The 18,802-nt window shown below is 41.8% G+C and overlaps 1 protein-coding gene across 1 annotated transcript in view; it reads left to right on the top strand.

Annotated features, from left to right (window-relative positions):
• The window catches only part of LOC110981384 (E3 ubiquitin-protein ligase NEDD4-like), a 39,673-nt gene extending 21,236 nt beyond the window's left edge, over positions 1–18,437 (top strand). The window contains exons 10-26 of the mRNA XM_022238923.2: positions 39–125; positions 859–1,005; positions 1,343–1,393; positions 2,505–2,559; positions 3,028–3,086; positions 3,731–3,796; positions 4,307–4,467; positions 5,298–5,366; positions 6,653–6,774; positions 7,450–7,520; positions 7,961–8,056; positions 8,494–8,567; positions 10,454–10,514; positions 11,409–11,468; positions 12,034–12,141; positions 12,508–12,677; positions 13,195–18,437. Coding sequence (XP_022094615.2) covers positions 39–125; positions 859–1,005; positions 1,343–1,393; positions 2,505–2,559; positions 3,028–3,086; positions 3,731–3,796; positions 4,307–4,467; positions 5,298–5,366; positions 6,653–6,774; positions 7,450–7,520; positions 7,961–8,056; positions 8,494–8,567; positions 10,454–10,514; positions 11,409–11,468; positions 12,034–12,141; positions 12,508–12,677; positions 13,195–13,297 — 1,560 coding nt within the window. The 3' untranslated portion in view covers positions 13,298–18,437. The remainder of the gene's footprint in view (positions 1–38; positions 126–858; positions 1,006–1,342; positions 1,394–2,504; positions 2,560–3,027; positions 3,087–3,730; positions 3,797–4,306; positions 4,468–5,297; positions 5,367–6,652; positions 6,775–7,449; positions 7,521–7,960; positions 8,057–8,493; positions 8,568–10,453; positions 10,515–11,408; positions 11,469–12,033; positions 12,142–12,507; positions 12,678–13,194) is intronic.
• Positions 18,438–18,802: the final 365 nt, after the last annotated feature.

The raw sequence follows: 18,802 nt of genomic DNA, 5'->3' as shown, positions 1-18,802 counted from the left end.
ACAGTGTTACACTACCTGGTTTTTTTTTTAATCTGAAGGAACCATCAAGGCCTCAAAGGTCTCCCTCACAGTCGTCAACACAGATGATCCAGGTCCAACCAGCGCAGCCTACCGTGCCAACACAGGTAACTGCAGGTCACAAAGGCAAAGTCCACATTCTTCAGACAGTGAATACCAAGTTGTAGAAAGGGAGCTTAGAACGAACAAAAGTTGCTGATGTGGTCAGGCCATCGGGGCTACATGTAGCCACTGAGTGGAATGATTGTCCCTTAGAAAGAAAAGCCAAATACCGGGCACGTGCAGTACATGTATGTGTCATGTGACATTTTAGCTGGTGATGTGTTTTTTTTTTAATTTTCACTGAATGAAGTTTTAAATAGCAAGGTAGTGTTTCTTGATATTTCCGTGGAAGTGGTCTTGCACTGCAGACAGCAAAAACTAAAGACGACCTTGATTCATCAAATGAAATCTTGCACTGTCTACTTTCCCAGACACAGGTCTGCTCAGGAAGCTGGTGTTGTACGCGGCGTTTGTGCTTAGTACAAAAAAAAGGAACAGATATTTATAAAAATTAAAACCAATTTATACTTCAGGCGAAAGCAAATTCTTGCAAATTCAACAACACAGAACTTTCGCAGTGAAATTTGCTGGAGTTGGAATGCAGCCAGCTTTTCCGAATGTGGAAATAATTGATCTGACGCCACCAAAGTGTGTTCGCTTTCACACTAAGTATGAGCTGGCCTTTTTGGTGTGAAGCCATCCAGACACAAACCTCCAGCTTAATATCAGAATATGAGGTCGTCCTTACTTTAGAATGAGAAGAAAGTTTTAACCAGCCCTTCCATGATTCCCTTGCAGCAACAAGTCCCACCAACTCAGACCAGTCAGCCTTTCATTGCATCCCCTAACGATCCCCTGGGCCCCCTGCCCGCCGGCTGGCAAATGCAGAGGTCCGCCAATGGACGCATCTTCTTCATCAACCACAACACGCGCAGCACCACTTGGGTGAGTAGGGCAGGGCTCCAAATTTACTTGGCCACGATCAGCAAGAAAATTCACGCTACAAGAAGAAACTTTGTTCGTCAGCTTCTAGCTGGCCGAGTGATTCAGATGCAGCTTGGAAGAAACCTGAGATGAATCCATGGGAGAGGTGTTATAAAACTAATACTGACTGCCATATCTTGTGGTTTCACTTTGGCTGACAGCTGAAATGAACTAGCTGGGTGTAGCAAGAGCCACTAATGAAATCTTTTTTACTGTTGCAAGATTTTTTTCTAATTGACGAAAGCTAGCATGAAAACTTTGTTCTTTGATAATGAATATTATTTCCTGTTATGTTTAGGATGACCCCAGGAAACAGAGGCAACCGGTGGATGACCTGGGACCTCTACCGGTGAGTACAGATTGTCTCAAATCTGAGCCCTGTGGTTCTGGTCACACAGTACACCTCAAAACCTTTCAGGAGCAGACAGATTGTGAAGACTGTTCACGGCTACTCACTAAATGTGGCATATTGAATCCGTTTGGAAGTCATGATTCCATCCAGAAGTTACTCCTGCCAAAATGTTCCCCTGCATGTCCTCCCAGACACTATGAGCTACACCCAAACTGCAAACGCAATGCCAGCAGTGATTACCAAACTTCCTAGTCTTTTGGCTTGTGGCTTGGCAGCCGCTTCACTTCCATGTGACCAATTCGTGCTAGACATTGACAATATGGGGGTTTTCCTTTAATTCAAAATGGTTCTGCAAACATTCCGAACACATTAGCAAGAATACCGCGGTATTGAAATTCCATACCAAGGTCACTGGTATTTTGGTATTTATGGATGGATCATCAGACGATATTGTTCGGTCTTGAAAAAAAGAAAGCCACAAATACCAACTAATAATACCGAAATACCATCCAAGCCGGTATCCGATGGTGTTATTCCATGCTACACTCGTCCCAAGGGCCGTATTGTTTCTGTTAAAAATACCAACTCTCTGAAATGGCAAGACAACACAACCACAGTCCTTTGCAATGTTAGACTTTACAAACTTGTTTCGCTGGCCCTTGGTGGTCATTTGTTCCAGAATTGTGTGGCATTTTTCAGTACCTCAGTGTCGCTTTTTCAAAACTTGGAGACTGTGTTGCCAAGCGACATTTGCTACAACACCTAGCCATGACCCGCGGCTGCTCGAGGGCTCCACATACCACCGACCTCCACGGTCTAGTTCAAACTTCCATGGGTACAAACTCAATGGGAATCACTCAAGCATGGGGGCCAGGTATAGACGTGTAAATACACGGCACTTCATATGGCTTACCAAAGAGAATACCTCACGTGCACCATTATGCATGTACAAGGCATTGGCGTGAGAACCAGCACGTGAACTTACATATACATCTACTTCACTCATTTGCACACTTGCCTGGTTCAAAATGATGTTGTACTGCAGAAGTACTCCCCGGAACATGTTTTAATGTACTCCGGTTGTTGGTTTTTTTCTGCTTACATGTAGCCCGGATGGGAGCAACGGGTTCATAGCGATGGAAGGACGTTTTTCATAGATCACAGTAAGTGCGCTCTAACGTACGCTGGGCTAGGTCAACCTGAAGCATTCTGCAGTTCTTTATAAATTCACGTACTAGGGCTCATGCATAAATCCAGTTGTACACAGTCTCATCAGTGGTACCACACACGCTTCCTGTCCATTACTTTTTATCTTTTTTTGTGTTTGAATTGACATTTAGTTATCTCTCAACAAGACAATGGATCCAGATCGCTCTTTGAAGGTGTTAATGACAAAAAAGCCAACCAACCAATTAGAAAATTGGCCTTCGAAAGAAGCCTGGTTTGTAAACAACGCAGGAAAAGAGACAGTGATACTAAGGGAAGTGACAAAATTAACGTGTCACTCGGTCAGTTCAAAGTAATAGTGCAACTGCCAACAAGTACCTGCATAAGAACCTGAGCTGGGCTCAGTGCGTGTAATGTACATACATTGGACCATGCTAACCTGTGGTTTGTTTTTTTGTCCGCAGATACGCACAGTACTCAGTGGGAAGACCCGAGGCTTCAGAATCCTTCTATCGCGGGACCGGTAGGTTTATCTGCAATTTTTTTTTTATGTCTGTCGCACAAGCTGCCTATTTTGTACACAGTTTACCAACAAGGGACTTTCTTAGGAAGTTTTACTCCCAACTTCAAAGTTAACAGCCCTCCCAGGGTGTTTTGGAAATATTTCTTCAGTGTAGCTGTTCTTTGGAAAGTATACCAAAAAGTGTCGCAAGTGAAAACCTCTATCAGAAAAGAGGACATTTTTTTAACAACTGGAATATTTTGAGTTTCTCTTTGCACCCATTCAAACATGATATGACATTCATGCCGTTTTTTTTTCCATTGGCCATAAACTCACTTCACTGATAACTGGCTGGAGATTTTCTATTAGGGAGCTACGTTTTGAGGTGGGGCAGACGGGGTTACTTTTGAAAGCAGAAAGATTTATCTGGAATCTGACACCCTCTTAACAGTTTAATAACAATGGTTGATCTGGCTTCTGTGCTCCAAGTAACTTTAATTTTTATTTTTAGACTTTCTGTTTCTAATTGTGAATTGTAATTGAATTTTAAATAGTACCTATTTAAAATGGTTTACTAAAGAGGACAGGACAGAGCATGAAAAACCAGATGTGAAAGCTTGCCATTTTCAAACTGTTTGTTCATCTTGGGTACGTTTCTATTTTAGGCTGTTCCATACTCAAGAGACTACAAGAGGAAGTATGACTATTTCAAGTCTAGACTCAAGAAGCCTGTAAGTATTTACAAGGCATCAAAGGGGTGAGATTCCACCATAGTGTATTTGTACAACACTGAAGAACTTGGCCAATTTAACTGTTCGTAATAGTCACCGCATGTAGTCAAGTGGTGTAAGGTGACCCTGAGCTGCCAAAATCTGGGCTTAGTTCAACATCCTGTGTGGCCTGATTTGGATGATGTAAACATTAGAGAGAGCCTGACCACTCTTCATGAATGTAGGTATTGTTGATATTCAGTTGTGGAAGTCTTGAGATGCCAGTTGTGTACTGTAGAGATGTTGGGCTAGGCACACAGTTTAAAGATGAATATATCAAGTAAGATTATTCTCAAGATGTACTTCATTTTAAGCATGATCTGCAACGACAAATTTTAATAGTTCAACTCACAGGTGATCAAGGAATACATTTCAAGTGACGAATACAGCTGCAACAGTTTCCAGAATCATTTAACTGATATTTACCACCCTCCAAATTTCTTAACTCCGCCCCTTCCTCTCCACTTGCAGTCCAACATCCCCAATCGGTATGAGCTGAAGTGCAGCCGGGCCAGCATCATGGAGGATTCCTACCGCAATATCATCAGTGTGAAGAACCCAGATCTCCTCAAGGCCCGGCTATGGATCGAGTTTGTGGGGGAGACGGGGCTGGATTACGGAGGAGTTGCAAGGTCAGAATCGTTGGCTGTGTTCCTTGCCTGGCATTGGTAAATGCAGGGAGTGTTACCTGAAAGGTGTGGTGTCTTCATGGGATTCACAAATGAATTGAAAAACTACATTTTAGAGAAAACTTTACAAAATGATTACAAAATATGTAGGGCTGAGTCAATTCGAATAATTCACTATTCGACCTTCAATTTGATCAAATATCCGAATATTCGGTCTTACCAACTGGCAGATTGTTGATGAACAAATGATGTACAAAATCAGTTGCAATAGCACACAATTTTACATTATATAATTACTATAATAGCTTCTCACATGTGCGATTATCTCTAGCCACTATTTAGTAAGATTTAAGAGACAAATAAAAGTTCTTTTCCTGTTGAAAGTGTAAATTCCTTTTAAATTTTTTCATGAATAATGTACATTTTGAATCTCTGTAAGGTTTCTTTGGCTTTTCAAAAGAAAATTCTCCCTCCCTTTTCATGAATTTGGCATTCGAATATTCAAATATGAAAAATAGTTGTAGAATATTCGATAATCGATCAAATATTCGGTGAGTCGGATATTCAGCACAGCACAGCACAGTTTTAGACGCTTATACCTGAAACTGAAACGAAAGATAAGTTTGAAGAAAACAAAATGGTGCAAACGGCATAGGTTATTTCATGAGCAACTTTGCAGTTTGGAGGAACTCGGGGGTTTCTTCTGAAAAAAAGGGATGTCTCACCAACAGCTTTGTTTTTAGAATGAAAGGTCTGGTGATTAGTGCCAGCACTGACAGAATCTTCAAATTTAGTTTCAGAATTTTATCGTCATTATTGTCTTTACTGTGCAGGGAGTGGTTCTTCTTGTTATCACGGGAGATGTTCAACCCATATTATGGTCTCTTTGAGTATTCAGCCATGTGAGTCAAGAACCGTCTTTCAACAGAATCTTTTTACCAGCATAAGAGTGCAAGCCTGAGGACCGAGAGAAGCAAATCTGTGTGGCTGTGCCTAATTTGTCGAGTTTTTGAACATTCGGTCATCATTCAGATAGTTTCCTAAATCAAATAATCGAAAGCCATGACTGGTCTCGACACTTGTTGAGATAGTGAATGATATTGAAGACTTTTTTTACTGCACAAGTTATGTTTTAAGTTTAATTATCGTCACCGTTTTCCTGAAGAGGTGAATTTCTCACCAGGGAGTATAACCTAGGTTTCAAGCAAATCGCATTTGAAGCTGGTGTGCGTGTTTATTATTTTCGTAGTATATAGCATGCCTTTGACTTAACCAATGCTACTTCATGAACGAATCAACTACCAAATGATATCATTAAAAGTCAATTAAAATTGTTTCTTTTGTAAACAAACAAATTTGCCTCATCGTGAAAACACTAAAATTCATGTGGCTTTTGTCTATTCGTGAAAACGCGTGCTATTTTGCCAAAGCGCGAGCCAGGTGGAAAAGTTGTACATTTCCAGCGTCAAATGTGACCCTTTGCGAAAGTGGCAAAGCGAGTTTGCGCATGGTTTTGCCCTTCATAGCTGATGCCATATCTGTGGAAGACAAATTCGCCTCTTCGTGAAAAGCAAAATGCGGAATAATTGAAATTTGCCCCAGGTAGATCATCGTGATTTGGCTGATTTCAGTAGATTTAGTAAAAAGCAACGATTACACCAAGTTGTGGGCATTGCATAACCTAGTTGATTTTGCCCAAAAACAGAAATTTGAAAAAAATCATGATATTGGGCCAGAGTGTCTTTTCGAAAAATGGAAGTCGAAAAATGATGGCAATTCCCAGCAGCAAGTCCTTTGTTCCTAGTACAGTCTTTTGTTACACTAACAAGCTCTTTTGTCCAAAACCGGGCACCCTGGCTCCCCCGCCAGGAAGTGGTTCAAGTCTGTTTCTCTCCCATTGTAAATGTCTGTACAAAAAGTGTGTCGCAGTTAGGTGTATTATTTCATCAATGCAGTTGATATCCTGATAAATGAGAACGTCTGAAATACAGCATCACCGTGAGAAAATTATATTCATGGTATCTGCATTCTCTGAAACAGGATTGGGAGTCTCATGCTATACTACAAAGGCCTTTTAGCTTGATGCTCTTAAAACATTACTATGTTGTCATGTTGCTTATGATTCTGACAATTTTCCAAAGAAGTTTGGAAAGTCCTGACACGTTGCTGTCACTGTTTTTACGAGCAGGGACAACTACACACTTCAGATCAACCCAGACTCGGGCTTGTGTAATGAACAGCACCTGTCTTACTTCAAGTTCATCGGCCGGGTGGCCGGCATGGCCGTCTACCACGGCAAACTTCTGGATGGTGAGCGAGCATTGTCACTTTCCTGGCATCCGTTCCGGTAGCCCAGTTTCTTTGGTCATTCATTGCTCTCTTTTCGATTCGTTTTTTTTTTTTTCACTTTCCCTTGTGTTGTTTCTCCCTTTCAACATTTGCTGTTCTGAGTTTTCCCCAGTTCACCATTGGACACCATTGTCATTTGTTCCTATGCAACGCCATTTTCCATTCAACCCGGAAAGGGCCGTGGGGGCAGTTGGGTAGAATCTTCCCCCTAGACATTTTGCTCTGACATCATTGCAGTGCGTGTTTTTTTTCTATGCTGAGTTTTCAGATTTTTTCCAGTAATATCTCAATCATTTTGACACGTAGTCTGTGAAAATTGGACGTACTATCCTCATGAAACACTCATTTTTCTGAGACATTTTGGTCAGACACTTTAAGGGTCTACTCCGTTAATGCTGCAAAATGATCAGTGCTTTTGCAAAGCAGGTGAAACAATAACTAGCTTGTTTGCTGTTGCACTGGATGTGAACCCTCAACCTCCTGCTTGCAAGTGCAAAGGTCTCATTCACGGAAATTATTGAGGCTCTCAGGGTCAGCTGGAGATTGCACTTCAACACAGAGGGGGGAAACTCTTATCAGCGAGAAACAAATTTCTGCCTGTGATGTGACGAAATGTCCCTCTTGTTGCATCCTCAGCGTTCTTCATCCGACCATTTTACAAGATGATGTTGAATAGGCAGATTACCCTGGCTGATATGGAGTCTGTGGTGAGTTGGCTCACATTCTGTATACTGTCTGTGTATGAGTTGCTCTCTGAGGTGATTTGGGGCATTGTGTTTCTGCGCACCAAAGAGATGGACTGCCCCCTAGGAAAAGCATATCAATCTTGAAGGGGCTGAAAAAGACATGTTCTAACTCGCAGCAGTCGGGCAAGTTTTTTGTGGGGGGGGCATATTTTGTGAATAAATCCTGATGATTCAAGTTGTGATTAATTCTGCAAAGCAAGAATGAAATCAGCGCCGTGTAAGGTCTAATGATTGAAACTTTTCCTCTTTTATGCGAGGCTGATGACATGCTCCCCTTGGGAGTTTTCCCAACCGCAAATGGTCTCTGATCATCTTCACTATCCCAGGAGGCATGTGATTCTTACATGTTGTCATGGATACATGACCTCAGCTTGACCTTTTCCACTTTTTCTGTCCCTCAGGATACGGAATACTACAACTCTCTGCTCTGGATCAAGGAGAATGACCCCACTGACCTTGACCTGACCTTTTCTGTAGACGAAGAAAGTTTTGGAGCGGTATGCATGAAAAGGGTTTCTTCTTTTCCAAAGTTTCGAGACTTTCAAATTTCGGTCTCAGTAATGTTAATGTGTTGTAGGGGAAAAATAGAATTTTGGACCAAAAAGTACCCCCTAGAATCACTTCTAGTCCTATGCTTGGAGTTAAGAATTGACTGTGTGTGGTAGGGGATTGCTTCAGCCCTGGACAGTCTATTAGTGTGGACTTATATGTGGATGTACTAGACAGATTCTGCCGTCATTGAAATTGTACAGTTCCTTTAAATGTGGATCGATTTTCCCGGGTTTTTCCAAAACTGTCATATTTACAGTGGAAGCAAGTTAGTTTCTAAGACATTTTCTGGAAAATTTCTGTGCTGTCTCATCAGCTGGTCAGATGAATCGTATACCACATTTTGAATAATTTGGTGTCTTTTTGGGTTTTTTTAAACCAACAGACTAAGACGACAGAGTTGAAACCCCACGGTAGCGAGATCCCAGTCACTAACACCAACAAGAGAGAGTACACACAGTAAGTTAGTGGGTAGCATCGTGTGGATCATGCGTGGACTTCAGTGCAGTGCCCGGTCTTCCTTTCAGACTTTCTCATAAACCGACTTCAGGTTTCAAACTGACTGGTGGAGTGAACAAACAATGGACTGAATCAGAGACTTCTAGACCCGTAGAACTGACGCACAAGTCTGGAATGTGTTTATACAGTGGAACGTCCCTATACCGAACATTCGGCTATACCGAACATCATGCTTGGCTCCCAATAGTGTGTGCACAAAACCTACCGAACATGATGCAGTTGCAAATCAACCTAGATTCAGAGATTTATCCTGAGTGGTAGCTTCACGACTTTTAGGATAACTAAATATTAATTTTGTAAATCAAGATTTAATAAAAAACAAAAATAATGTACAGATACATTTCTAGAAACCTGAAACATGAATGCAACGGCAAAATATCACGAAAATGACAAATCATAGTATCACAAGAGGGTATACTTCAGTTAGACAAGAGAGGGTGCTATTCAACATGGCAATGAAACATTCGGCAGTTAATTTCGCTATACCGAACGACTGCTGTCCCGAACATTTAGCGCGGACCCCGTCGTGTTTGTTATTAGCGGCGTTCCACTGTAGTACCATTGGGTTTTCTTCAATGCAGCACAAGTATGAAACCAAAGTTAGACGAAGTTAGCCCTATTTTGAAGGCCTCTTGAATTCCAGACACAACTGTAAATCCTCACCAAAGGGCTTGATATAAACAGTCCAGTTAATTTTCAACATTGATCATTTTGAATCATGCCACCAGTGCTCATTTTAACTTAATATTGTCTGTACAAGACGCTTATGACCCTGCATTACAGCTGACTTGCAGAGTTAGTGACATTCAGCTTAACCACTTCGGGCCGGGGCATTTTTCAACGTTGAGGATGCTGGGCCGGCATGACTATCATTTTTTCCGTTTTCAAAATCCTTCAACAATTCATCATTCCATTTAACAGTCGTTTATAGCCGCACGGAGTAATCTTTAGGCACTACTCTAAGTTGACAGGTGACCTTCATTGACGCCCGAGTATTTCAGCGAGGCCTGCAGCCTTGTAAAAAGAGCCCAGATTGTGCGGTGTTATGTAACGTTCTTTTGTTCACGACCCTAGCTCAGTGCACTACTGACCTCTTTTCAATAGGGGCCAGATTAGCATGCAGCGGTGCTGTGTGGCTCATCGCTGCGGTGGTGGAGAGCTTTTGTCCCCGGTGGTAATCCGCTAGCTCTAAATACCCCAAACCCTGGTATACGGTTTCAAAATAACGCTGGATTATCACCACTTTTGAGAGTGAAAAATGCCGGTCATGCCCAGCAGCCTGGTCTTTTGTTCGGAGTACGGTCTTTTGTTACAGGGCCCTGTTTCCTTTGTCCGAGTTCGGAGACCCCGGCCACACATATAAACCATACGGCTTCGATTTCGGAGTCCCCGGCTGGTAGTGGTTAATCAGTATTTTTGGTTTGATCTTAAGTCTCTGTTAGTTTTCTTAACCTGTACCCCCTGACATGTCACCTGGGGTACAGGACTCAGCACCACAAAATACTACGTAGTAGTCTTAGTCCGAAGGACCTACACTTCTGTAGGCCTAGACCTACTTCTGGCTAGGTTACTTCCATTATTACTGGTACAGAGAACAATAAAGTCATGTATTGATAGTGCCACAGCGCTGTATGGTTCATTGTCTTATCTATTGTCTTTTATGGCTTCTGAGAGCAATGAGATCATGTTCTCATGCAAGCCACAGCGCCATATGCTACATTGTACCACTAAGTAGTATGTTGTAACTTTCAGTGAGGCTGGATATTTGTTGCACTTTCCCGTTGCACTCATCAACGGCAGAGTTGGATTTTTTTATTGTGTTGCAGGCTCGTGATTCAGTGGCGGTTTGTCAACCGAGTCCGCAAGCAGATGTCTTCATTCATGGAGGTAAGAACTAGAGATTACTTTACTGCCAAATACTGAGCTGTTTGTTATGAACAGTGGGAGAAACGCGTCGACAGCAGACAAATGAAGTCAAGTCTGAGAGTAAAAAAAAATGAAATTGGGACTTTGGATGTAGATGTATTCAACTATTGGTTAATCAAATTCTGGAAAAAAATACTCGAAAAGTACTGTCCACTGTCCACATTATGCAGCTTTATCCACACTCAACTATCTCAAAATCTAGCAATGTCGTCACAGTACTTGGAAAGTAGTCAAACAGTGCCGTAATAGCCTAGACACATGAAGTCACAGTACTTGGAAAGAAGTCGAACAGTGCCATAATAGCCTAGACACACGATGACTGACCGTCCGAGACCTGAAGACACCTTTTGTTCTGGACAAGTTCTAATATTGGATCAAGCATGTGTGGTCCTTAGAAGTGCATGCACAGGAATTATATTGTGTATTTGTATATGCCAGAGAACCTGGCCACTCATTAGAGGTTTAAATACAGATCCATGTTACAGTAATTACAATACAAGAACACCAAGAAGTGGCATTATGATATGAAAATAGTCCTAATGTTTAATTGTTGATAACCTTTATTGAAATTCAAATTATTTTAAAGAACAGCGGGTCTGAATTTATCAATAAAATATCTTGTGCATTATGAAAAGATTGCACTGCTAGAATGAGCACCGATAACAAGAAATACCTGCAATTGTTGTAGAAAGTAGCATAACTTTGGAAATCAAAATCCAACGCACATATACAGCACATATACATCATAAAGTACTGTACCTCTTGCCTCCAGGACCTCATGGCAGCTTGCTTTATAACTTATTCACATTCTGAATAGAATTTGGAATCTGAATAGTTTCTTACCTTTTCTTGCAGGGTTTTGTAGATTTGGTTCCACTGGACCTCCTGAAGATATTTGATGAGAACGAGCTGGAGGTGAAAAAAACCTTCGATTTAAATATTTTACTTGGTCACATTTCTAAAACTATAACCGAGTCCCATAGAACGAGCCCCAATCATTTTGTTGCTCGTTTGTGTTGCTAATACACGTGAAAGAGCACTCCAAGTTTTGTGGAGTTGGTTTTGTTTGATAGTAGTTGCCTGGAATATGGTTGTTTTTTTTCTGCCATTATTTTCATCAGCTAAACGGAAATTGTAACAAGAAGTAGGTTTCGATGTGCAACCGTGGATGTAACCTTGGGACAAAAATGAAATTACAAGTCAGCACTGGTTTCCTTGTGAGGTTCCCGGGAACCCTCCCCCCCGGTGTATTTCTGCCACGTGAAGAGAATGGAGGTTTTGCACATTCAACCGAAAATTTATCACAGGTGCCCTGCTCAATTCTCTCATGCATACCATTGCACTCATGTAATGTGTCCTTTGCTGGCTTTGGCAAGTAGTCTCACAGCATCACCTACAACCTGTACAGTACCTGCGCAGGGTCAAGGAATACTTGGTCTGTCGTCTGACTGTCTCCTTGACTATTTCCCTCTCAATGCAGCTCTTGCTCAGCGGGCTAGGGGACATTAATGTCAACGACTGGAGGAGCAACACTGCCTACCGGGGAGGCTACCACCCAAATCACATCGTTATACAGTGGCTGTGGAAGGTATGTGCCAGTCACCTCTGGACTCGTAGGAGTGCTTGCTTGGGGGAGATTGTGATCAGGCGTCAGTGTCAGTGAGCCGCCGTACTCGGAAATTTGCCCAGTGTCGGGAGAGTGTTCTTAGAAGAATGGGTAACCAGCTAACCAGTCTTGGTAAAAGTATGGCTTGGGAGTGGTGCCCTGCTTAGTGCGCCAATTTGTCACGATTCTCTGAAAAGCAGGTCTCTGAAATTGGGTCCAGATGTCATAATAAAAGGACACAGGGGACAAGACATACAGGTTTAGGCAGTATTGTCACTTTTAATCTGGAAGCAACTTGGAATAGTTTCAATGAAAGAATTGCCTCACTATTCTGCTTTTCTTTTGTAGGCTATTTTGTCGTTTGATGCCGAGATGCGATCCCGCCTCCTCCAGTTTGTGACAGGCACCTCCCGGGTACCCATGAATGGCTTCGCTCACCTCTACGGCAGCAACGGGCCCCAGCTGTTCACCGTGGAGAAGTGGGGCAAGCCAGAGTCCCTACCCCGAGCCCACACCTGGTAGGTCAATGGTGGCGCTTTCCGTCTTAATCAATCCCCTAGTGGATTACAAGCCAACTGAGCATGCACAGAATGAAGTGCGTTGTTGGTCGTTTTGGAGACTTGGTCCTGCCTGCGTGCTGACTTGCACACTCCAGCAACATCAGGAGCTTGTCCAGTAGCGCAGTGCAGTACAGTCATTTGTAAAAGTTTAGGACCACCCATACAAAATGCATCAACCTGAAGAAAAACCAAACTTAAACCAATCAATCACGGCAACTTATGTTTATTTTCCATGTGATGGTTTCTCTCCTGGATAAGATGTTGTGATGTCCAGTTTCCTTTACCCTCTAACCCCCCTCGCGGCAATTAACTTTGTTTTAATAAGAACAACTTGTGATGAGAAAGAAGCCTCTAGGCTAGAACAGCAGGCTCACTTGATAGAATTACAGGCACAGATTTATTTCTCTTATGTTGCCTAAAAATTGACGTAAAAATCACAGTGATAATGACGTCGCTGTTGTTCATTTCCCAACAGTTTCAACCGGTTGGACCTGCCTCCTTACGAATCTTACTACACACTCAAGGAGAAACTGCGCATAGCGGTGGAGAACGCCGAAGGCTTTGAAGGGGTGGACTAAGAACCCGTCTGTCATTCCTGGTCAGGTGAATCCACAAGATGTAGTAGCGTAGTAATAGTAAGAGATAAAGACTGTCCCTCCCCCTAAGGGGGCGGGGATTTGATATTAGCTCCGCCCCTCCAGTAATGTATCAATAACGTCAAGTTGATGGAGTTTAACAAGGTGAAACTTACCTGGAAATTTGCCCAGAACTGTCAAGAGACTTAGACGTAATGCATGGACGTCGACGTAAGTTATCAAATTCAGAGTTGGGCAACAGAAATTCAGGTTTTTCAAATGGACCCTCAGTATCAAGGCTCAGAAGTTGTTCTGTCTCTCATGTTAACATGACAATTTGAAGGTATGAAAGTCATCATGCCTGTGATTCATAAGATATGTTTGAATTCAGCCAGCAGAAATGAAATTGGAAGAATTTCATCCATTTGCTTTGAAGATAAACAGTATTGGGAAAGCCCAACATCAGTATCTGGCATTTTGCTTGTCATAATGTACAGGTTTTTTCAAAATGAGTCTTAAGAGCTTGCAGGTTTTTTTTCTCAACCACCATACAGCAGTATTTTCAACCATCATCTGCAATGGGGCACCAGTGATGCCGTGAACCAATGATAACGTGAAACCAAAACTCCAGAATTGGTGCGATGATTGTACAATGAGGCACACAAGCTTTCCTCCTGTCTGCTGATTCCTTTGTTTCCACCACTCATGCATGTGCCATCCAAAATGCGATAAAAACTGTAGGCCTTTAGAGTCTTTTTTCCTCTGAGTAGCTCGGAATTTCATGGAATATACAGAAATAAGAGGAACTGTTTGATGGGACGGTGCAGGAGTGGAAGTGAAAGAAATGCACACGTACCAAGAACACTTTAGGTACACCGAACAGTAGAGCACCGCTTGCTTACATGAGCTGGCCCTATTTAATACCAAAACCAACGCCCTGAGTCAAATTTCTATTCAGTACAGTGCCCCTTATCGACCATGGAAAAAAATACAATCATGCAACTTGATGAATGGTAACCTATTTGATTGAAAACCTATTTTCAAGTTTGACCCAAATGTTGAGACAGGACGGTGCTTGGTTTGAGCGATGTACGCCGTTCACGTACAGAACAACAGCGTCATGATAAACGCAGTATTTTCCGAACACAAATCTCTCATGAGAAGGGTCATTATTTCCCGTTATCTACAGTTTGTGCTCTGCATAATAAAAAAAAAACAAAAGGGATGTTCCTTCCATTGATAAGGGCGCTGATTGTAACTGACTGTTGGCAAGCAGTGTGCTAGAGTGTTCTTCTGTGCGGCAAAAAAAATACGGTTTCCATCTGTCACCTGTCAATATAACATGCACGTTCATGGAGCTTATCATTTCAGTCTTGCATGAGGAAAGGAATAGGGATGACACGTTAGCAATGGCACAGACGTTGCGTGACGACGGAGCTTTTAAGAAAATAGTGGATTCAAACATTGGTCTTGTCTAAATTACTGCTATAACTTGTAATTCTTTCTGTCAATATGACAGTCCAATTTCAGTGCAGCACCTCCATATGGCGCATAGTAATAAACAGGGCCATTGGTAGCCTGGAATAGAACTTACTTTGGCAGGCCAGTGTCAATCAGTCCATCAGACGAGTCCAACTCAATAGAAAGCATTTTAGAGAAAGCTAGTCAAGATGAGGTTTAAGCCTTCCTCAAAACTGCCGCCAGGCGGTTTGGATGAGTGACACTCCTGAGCCGCCTTTCATTTATCCCCGCTCTTCCCCGCCCCAGCCCCATCATTTTCAACCGAACAAATTCTCACTGCACCACAGTAATTTTTTTTTTATTAAGTATATGCACGTGGACTGGTAATGTCTGTACATTTGTAGTTGGTTTAAAAATAAATAATATGAGTGGAATTGTCATGCTGAAGATTGAATTTTAATACCTGGGTGGATCAGTTCACCCGAATTCGAATATTGTACAAATGTGAGAGTTTTCATGTAAATAGTAATAATATTGAAATTCAGAGTTTTTCGTGTATTGAAGCCATCCTGTAACAACTGTACCAGATTTCTATAACCGTAGTCTAACCATGGTCAACAAGACTAATATTAGAAGAAAAAAAATTGGTCTGCAACACTTACATTGGTTGTTGTAGGAAGCGCCAATAAATTAAATTTCCATCAAAATGCCAAAACCGTTTCAAATGTTTTCGCTTGAGGAACTGGACGAATTAAGAATGCTGACTTCCATATTTCTCAGCCGCAACAACCACAACAGGAATTTTAAAAATCCAGTTCAGTTTTGGAAATTCTCTGCTGAATTCAGCACAGACAGGGATATCCACACAGCTGGACCCCCCCTCCCCCCAAAAAAGTGGGGGAAAGGGATGGTGTTGGATTACTATGCCCAGAAACAGCTTTAGAAAAATCAAAAGTTCACTTTGGCAGAGAAAAAGAATGCTTCAGGGAAAGACTGTGCTTAAAAACCACATTACATAGCAATTGGACTGGCAAGGTGTCTCTCTTAGGCTTTTCTGTTTTGATTTGGTTTTCCAGCAAAATAATGTATTTTGGTGTGTTGAATCCTCCAACCATACACCACAAATTCCAAAGTAGATGTGTATCCAATATTTTAATACATGTACTTCCGAGAATATCTACATTTAGTAACATGCAGAATAATGCAAAGAATGTTGATATTTAAGTATTTAGATAAACTACATATCAAGTATGTTGAATTTCATGGGGGGGGTATGAATGACTTCCGTGAGTCAGCTATTGACCCATTTAATGTGAAATCTGGATTTCTGGATGTATTGATGTATGGACTTCATTGCACATGGTTTGGTTCTCAGTAGAGTGCAAACTCACTGTCAAATGTGAGACTGAAAGTCCATATTATGCTGTTTGAAGTGACTGGATTTTATGCGTGTCCAAATTTCATTTGACACCGACACTGTTGGCCTAAACAAGGATCTATGCTTGCACAGCCTTGCTCCGGCCATCCCATTTCAAGTCAATGACAGAGTGTGCACCCTTCAACAGTGATTTCCCCTCTTTTTGTGTCGAGGGCCTATGGAGAAATGCAACTCAGATATGTTCACAGCAGACACCCAGTAGCGACTAAAATGAAGTAATTAGCATCGTTTTCTTCGAATGCCAAAATGCTTTCAGTGAACACAAGTTTTAGATGAGATCAATTATTACATTGCCGCTGCCACAATGTGATGGGTTAGTCTTAAACAAATGTACAACTGTATGTTGTCCTCATTATCTTGTGTATATATATATACATTTTGAAAGTAATCAGTAGGTGATTCTTAATAAGAGGTACAAATTTATACATACAAAGCACGACAGTTTTTTTTGGGGGGGGTTATTGTATGGTGCAATTTTAATGCTTCCTGTATGCACAATTTTCCGGCGCTGAAGAATAGAGTAGCACAAACATCACTGGAGTAAAAGTGAAGTAGTGCTTCATAAGCAAGATTTCAGTGGCTTCCCTGAAATGTCACCGTATCTCCCGATTTTCCAACTGGCTGCACGGTCCCAAAGTGCCTGAAAATTCAAGCGACGACAGCGCTAGACTGGCAGGTTTGGGTGGAATGGCGAACATCAATTCACTTTTTATTGGCAAAAGATTTTTCTGAAACTTTATAGATGCTATTTTCATAAGTTTCTGCTGAAGCCTGAAAGTATGTTCATGTAATATGTAATTCTCCGACCCTTTGTGCATCGTATTCCTGGCCTTAATGTTAAAGCAAAGACACCGCATTCAAACTTGGCAGTTTTGCTTTTGTGTATCCTCAAGCTTTTGGGCAGGTTCCTTAAAGGCAGGCAGCATTTATAAGACTGGAAATCTTGAGAGAAACTATAAACAAAAGAATGCGGGGTTCGTAGATGGTACGCTAGCAGTAGTCCAGATGTTCTTGAACACAAAATATGGGAGCAGTGTTTTCCTGTCGTTTTGAACACAATTTAACACTGGGTGTCACTGTGTATAAGTAACATCTGCCACTCTAAGCAACAATAATGCTGTAGTTGGTATGTTTTTCGAATTTGTCATTCGTTCCATTTTCATGATGTCCACAGGGGCTTGCTGTAGCCATTTTGGTAGAAAATGGCCAGCGCCCAAGTGGAGATGTTAGTTTTTCCTAAAAAATATGGTTCATGAGTTCCATCTGGCCAGTGCACGCAACGTCAGCCTCGCGCCTCTTTTCTCCTGTTTATTTAACAGAACAAAGTGCGCCCTTGAGGGTACAGTGATCGATGTTGCCACCCACGTCAAACCACACCTCCCCATGACAGGATACTTGTTGTAGGGCCACTGGTGTGGTCAACTGCAGCAGATCAAGCTACAGGTTGACCAATGTCTGGCCCTTATTGCCAAGGCCGAGTCTGAGTCATGTGCCATGCATCGATAATGAAGTGTTTATACTGCACATAATGTATAATGCCAAAAATTGAAATGTGCACTGAACAGCAGAATGCAAATTCCTCTCTACTCGGGGCAAAACACAGCACCGTTTTGACACTTCATAGAGCCAATAGCAACATGTGGTGTCATTACTAACTGCACCTTGCCTATATGGTCCCAACAGACTGATTGCACCTACCGAGTCACATGTAGTGGGTGTTAAAGACGTCAACAAACACGGTGTCCTCCTATAGCTAAGTGCATCATACATGTCATTTAACCTGATGTTCGGTACAATACTCAGACTGCTGATGTGTTGAGTGCTATAGTTGAAATCAGTTTTATTTTTGGTCAACACTTAAAACACACTTTACTGTGGGAGTGATACTCACTGTATAGGTCACATGACTTTTGGTATGGTGCATCATGTGACAGTGGTAGCCTGGAACAAAATACCTATTAAACAGCCATTGGAAGCTGCCGATGGTGGTTTATACCCAGAGTGCTCCAATCTTTAGTGGGGGTTTTTTGGACTACGTATACATATTTATCCCGATATGCAAGTGGCACGTGTGTATTTGCCTAGGTGAACTAATAAAGTGCATTAGGTGAAATAATCTTGATTTGCATTATTTTTAGCCTGAGATTTCTGTGATTTTTTGTGCCGCATTGAATCAATGCTTCATGTATATAGAGCAAAGCATTTCTTTTGATATTTGAATAAACTCAAAGGACAAATGGAGAATTCCAAGTCATTGGACTAGTTTGTATCTAGTATCAGTTATCTTCCAAACAAATAGTAATAGTTTGAAATCAATTCTGGTGATATTTCCATGTCAAATAGCAAAGGTCAAGTGTAACAGGGACACAAAAATGTCACACTTTGATCCCTAAGTTTTTGGAATTGCAAGTCTGCTGCCTGTAATGACCACAGAACACAGGCAGGGCAATATGCAACGAGCGGACTGCATGCTCAGTCCAAAACGAGTATACTCCCGGTTCTTTTCAGAACCTCACATACTCTGAGATATATTCCTTCGCATGGTGCTACTGCAAGCCTTTCCACTTATTGCTGTCTTTCACCATGAATAGCCTGAGATCCCATCTGTT

The sequence above is a fragment of the Acanthaster planci genome, linkage group LG05 (genome assembly GCF_054643075.1).
Source record: "Acanthaster planci isolate LZ-2023a linkage group LG05, COTS_SCS, whole genome shotgun sequence".
NCBI classification, from domain to species: Eukaryota; Metazoa; Echinodermata; class Asteroidea; order Valvatida; family Acanthasteridae; genus Acanthaster; species Acanthaster planci.
Note: the sequence above shows the minus strand (reverse complement) of the source record. Positions and strands in the feature narration are given on the sequence as shown.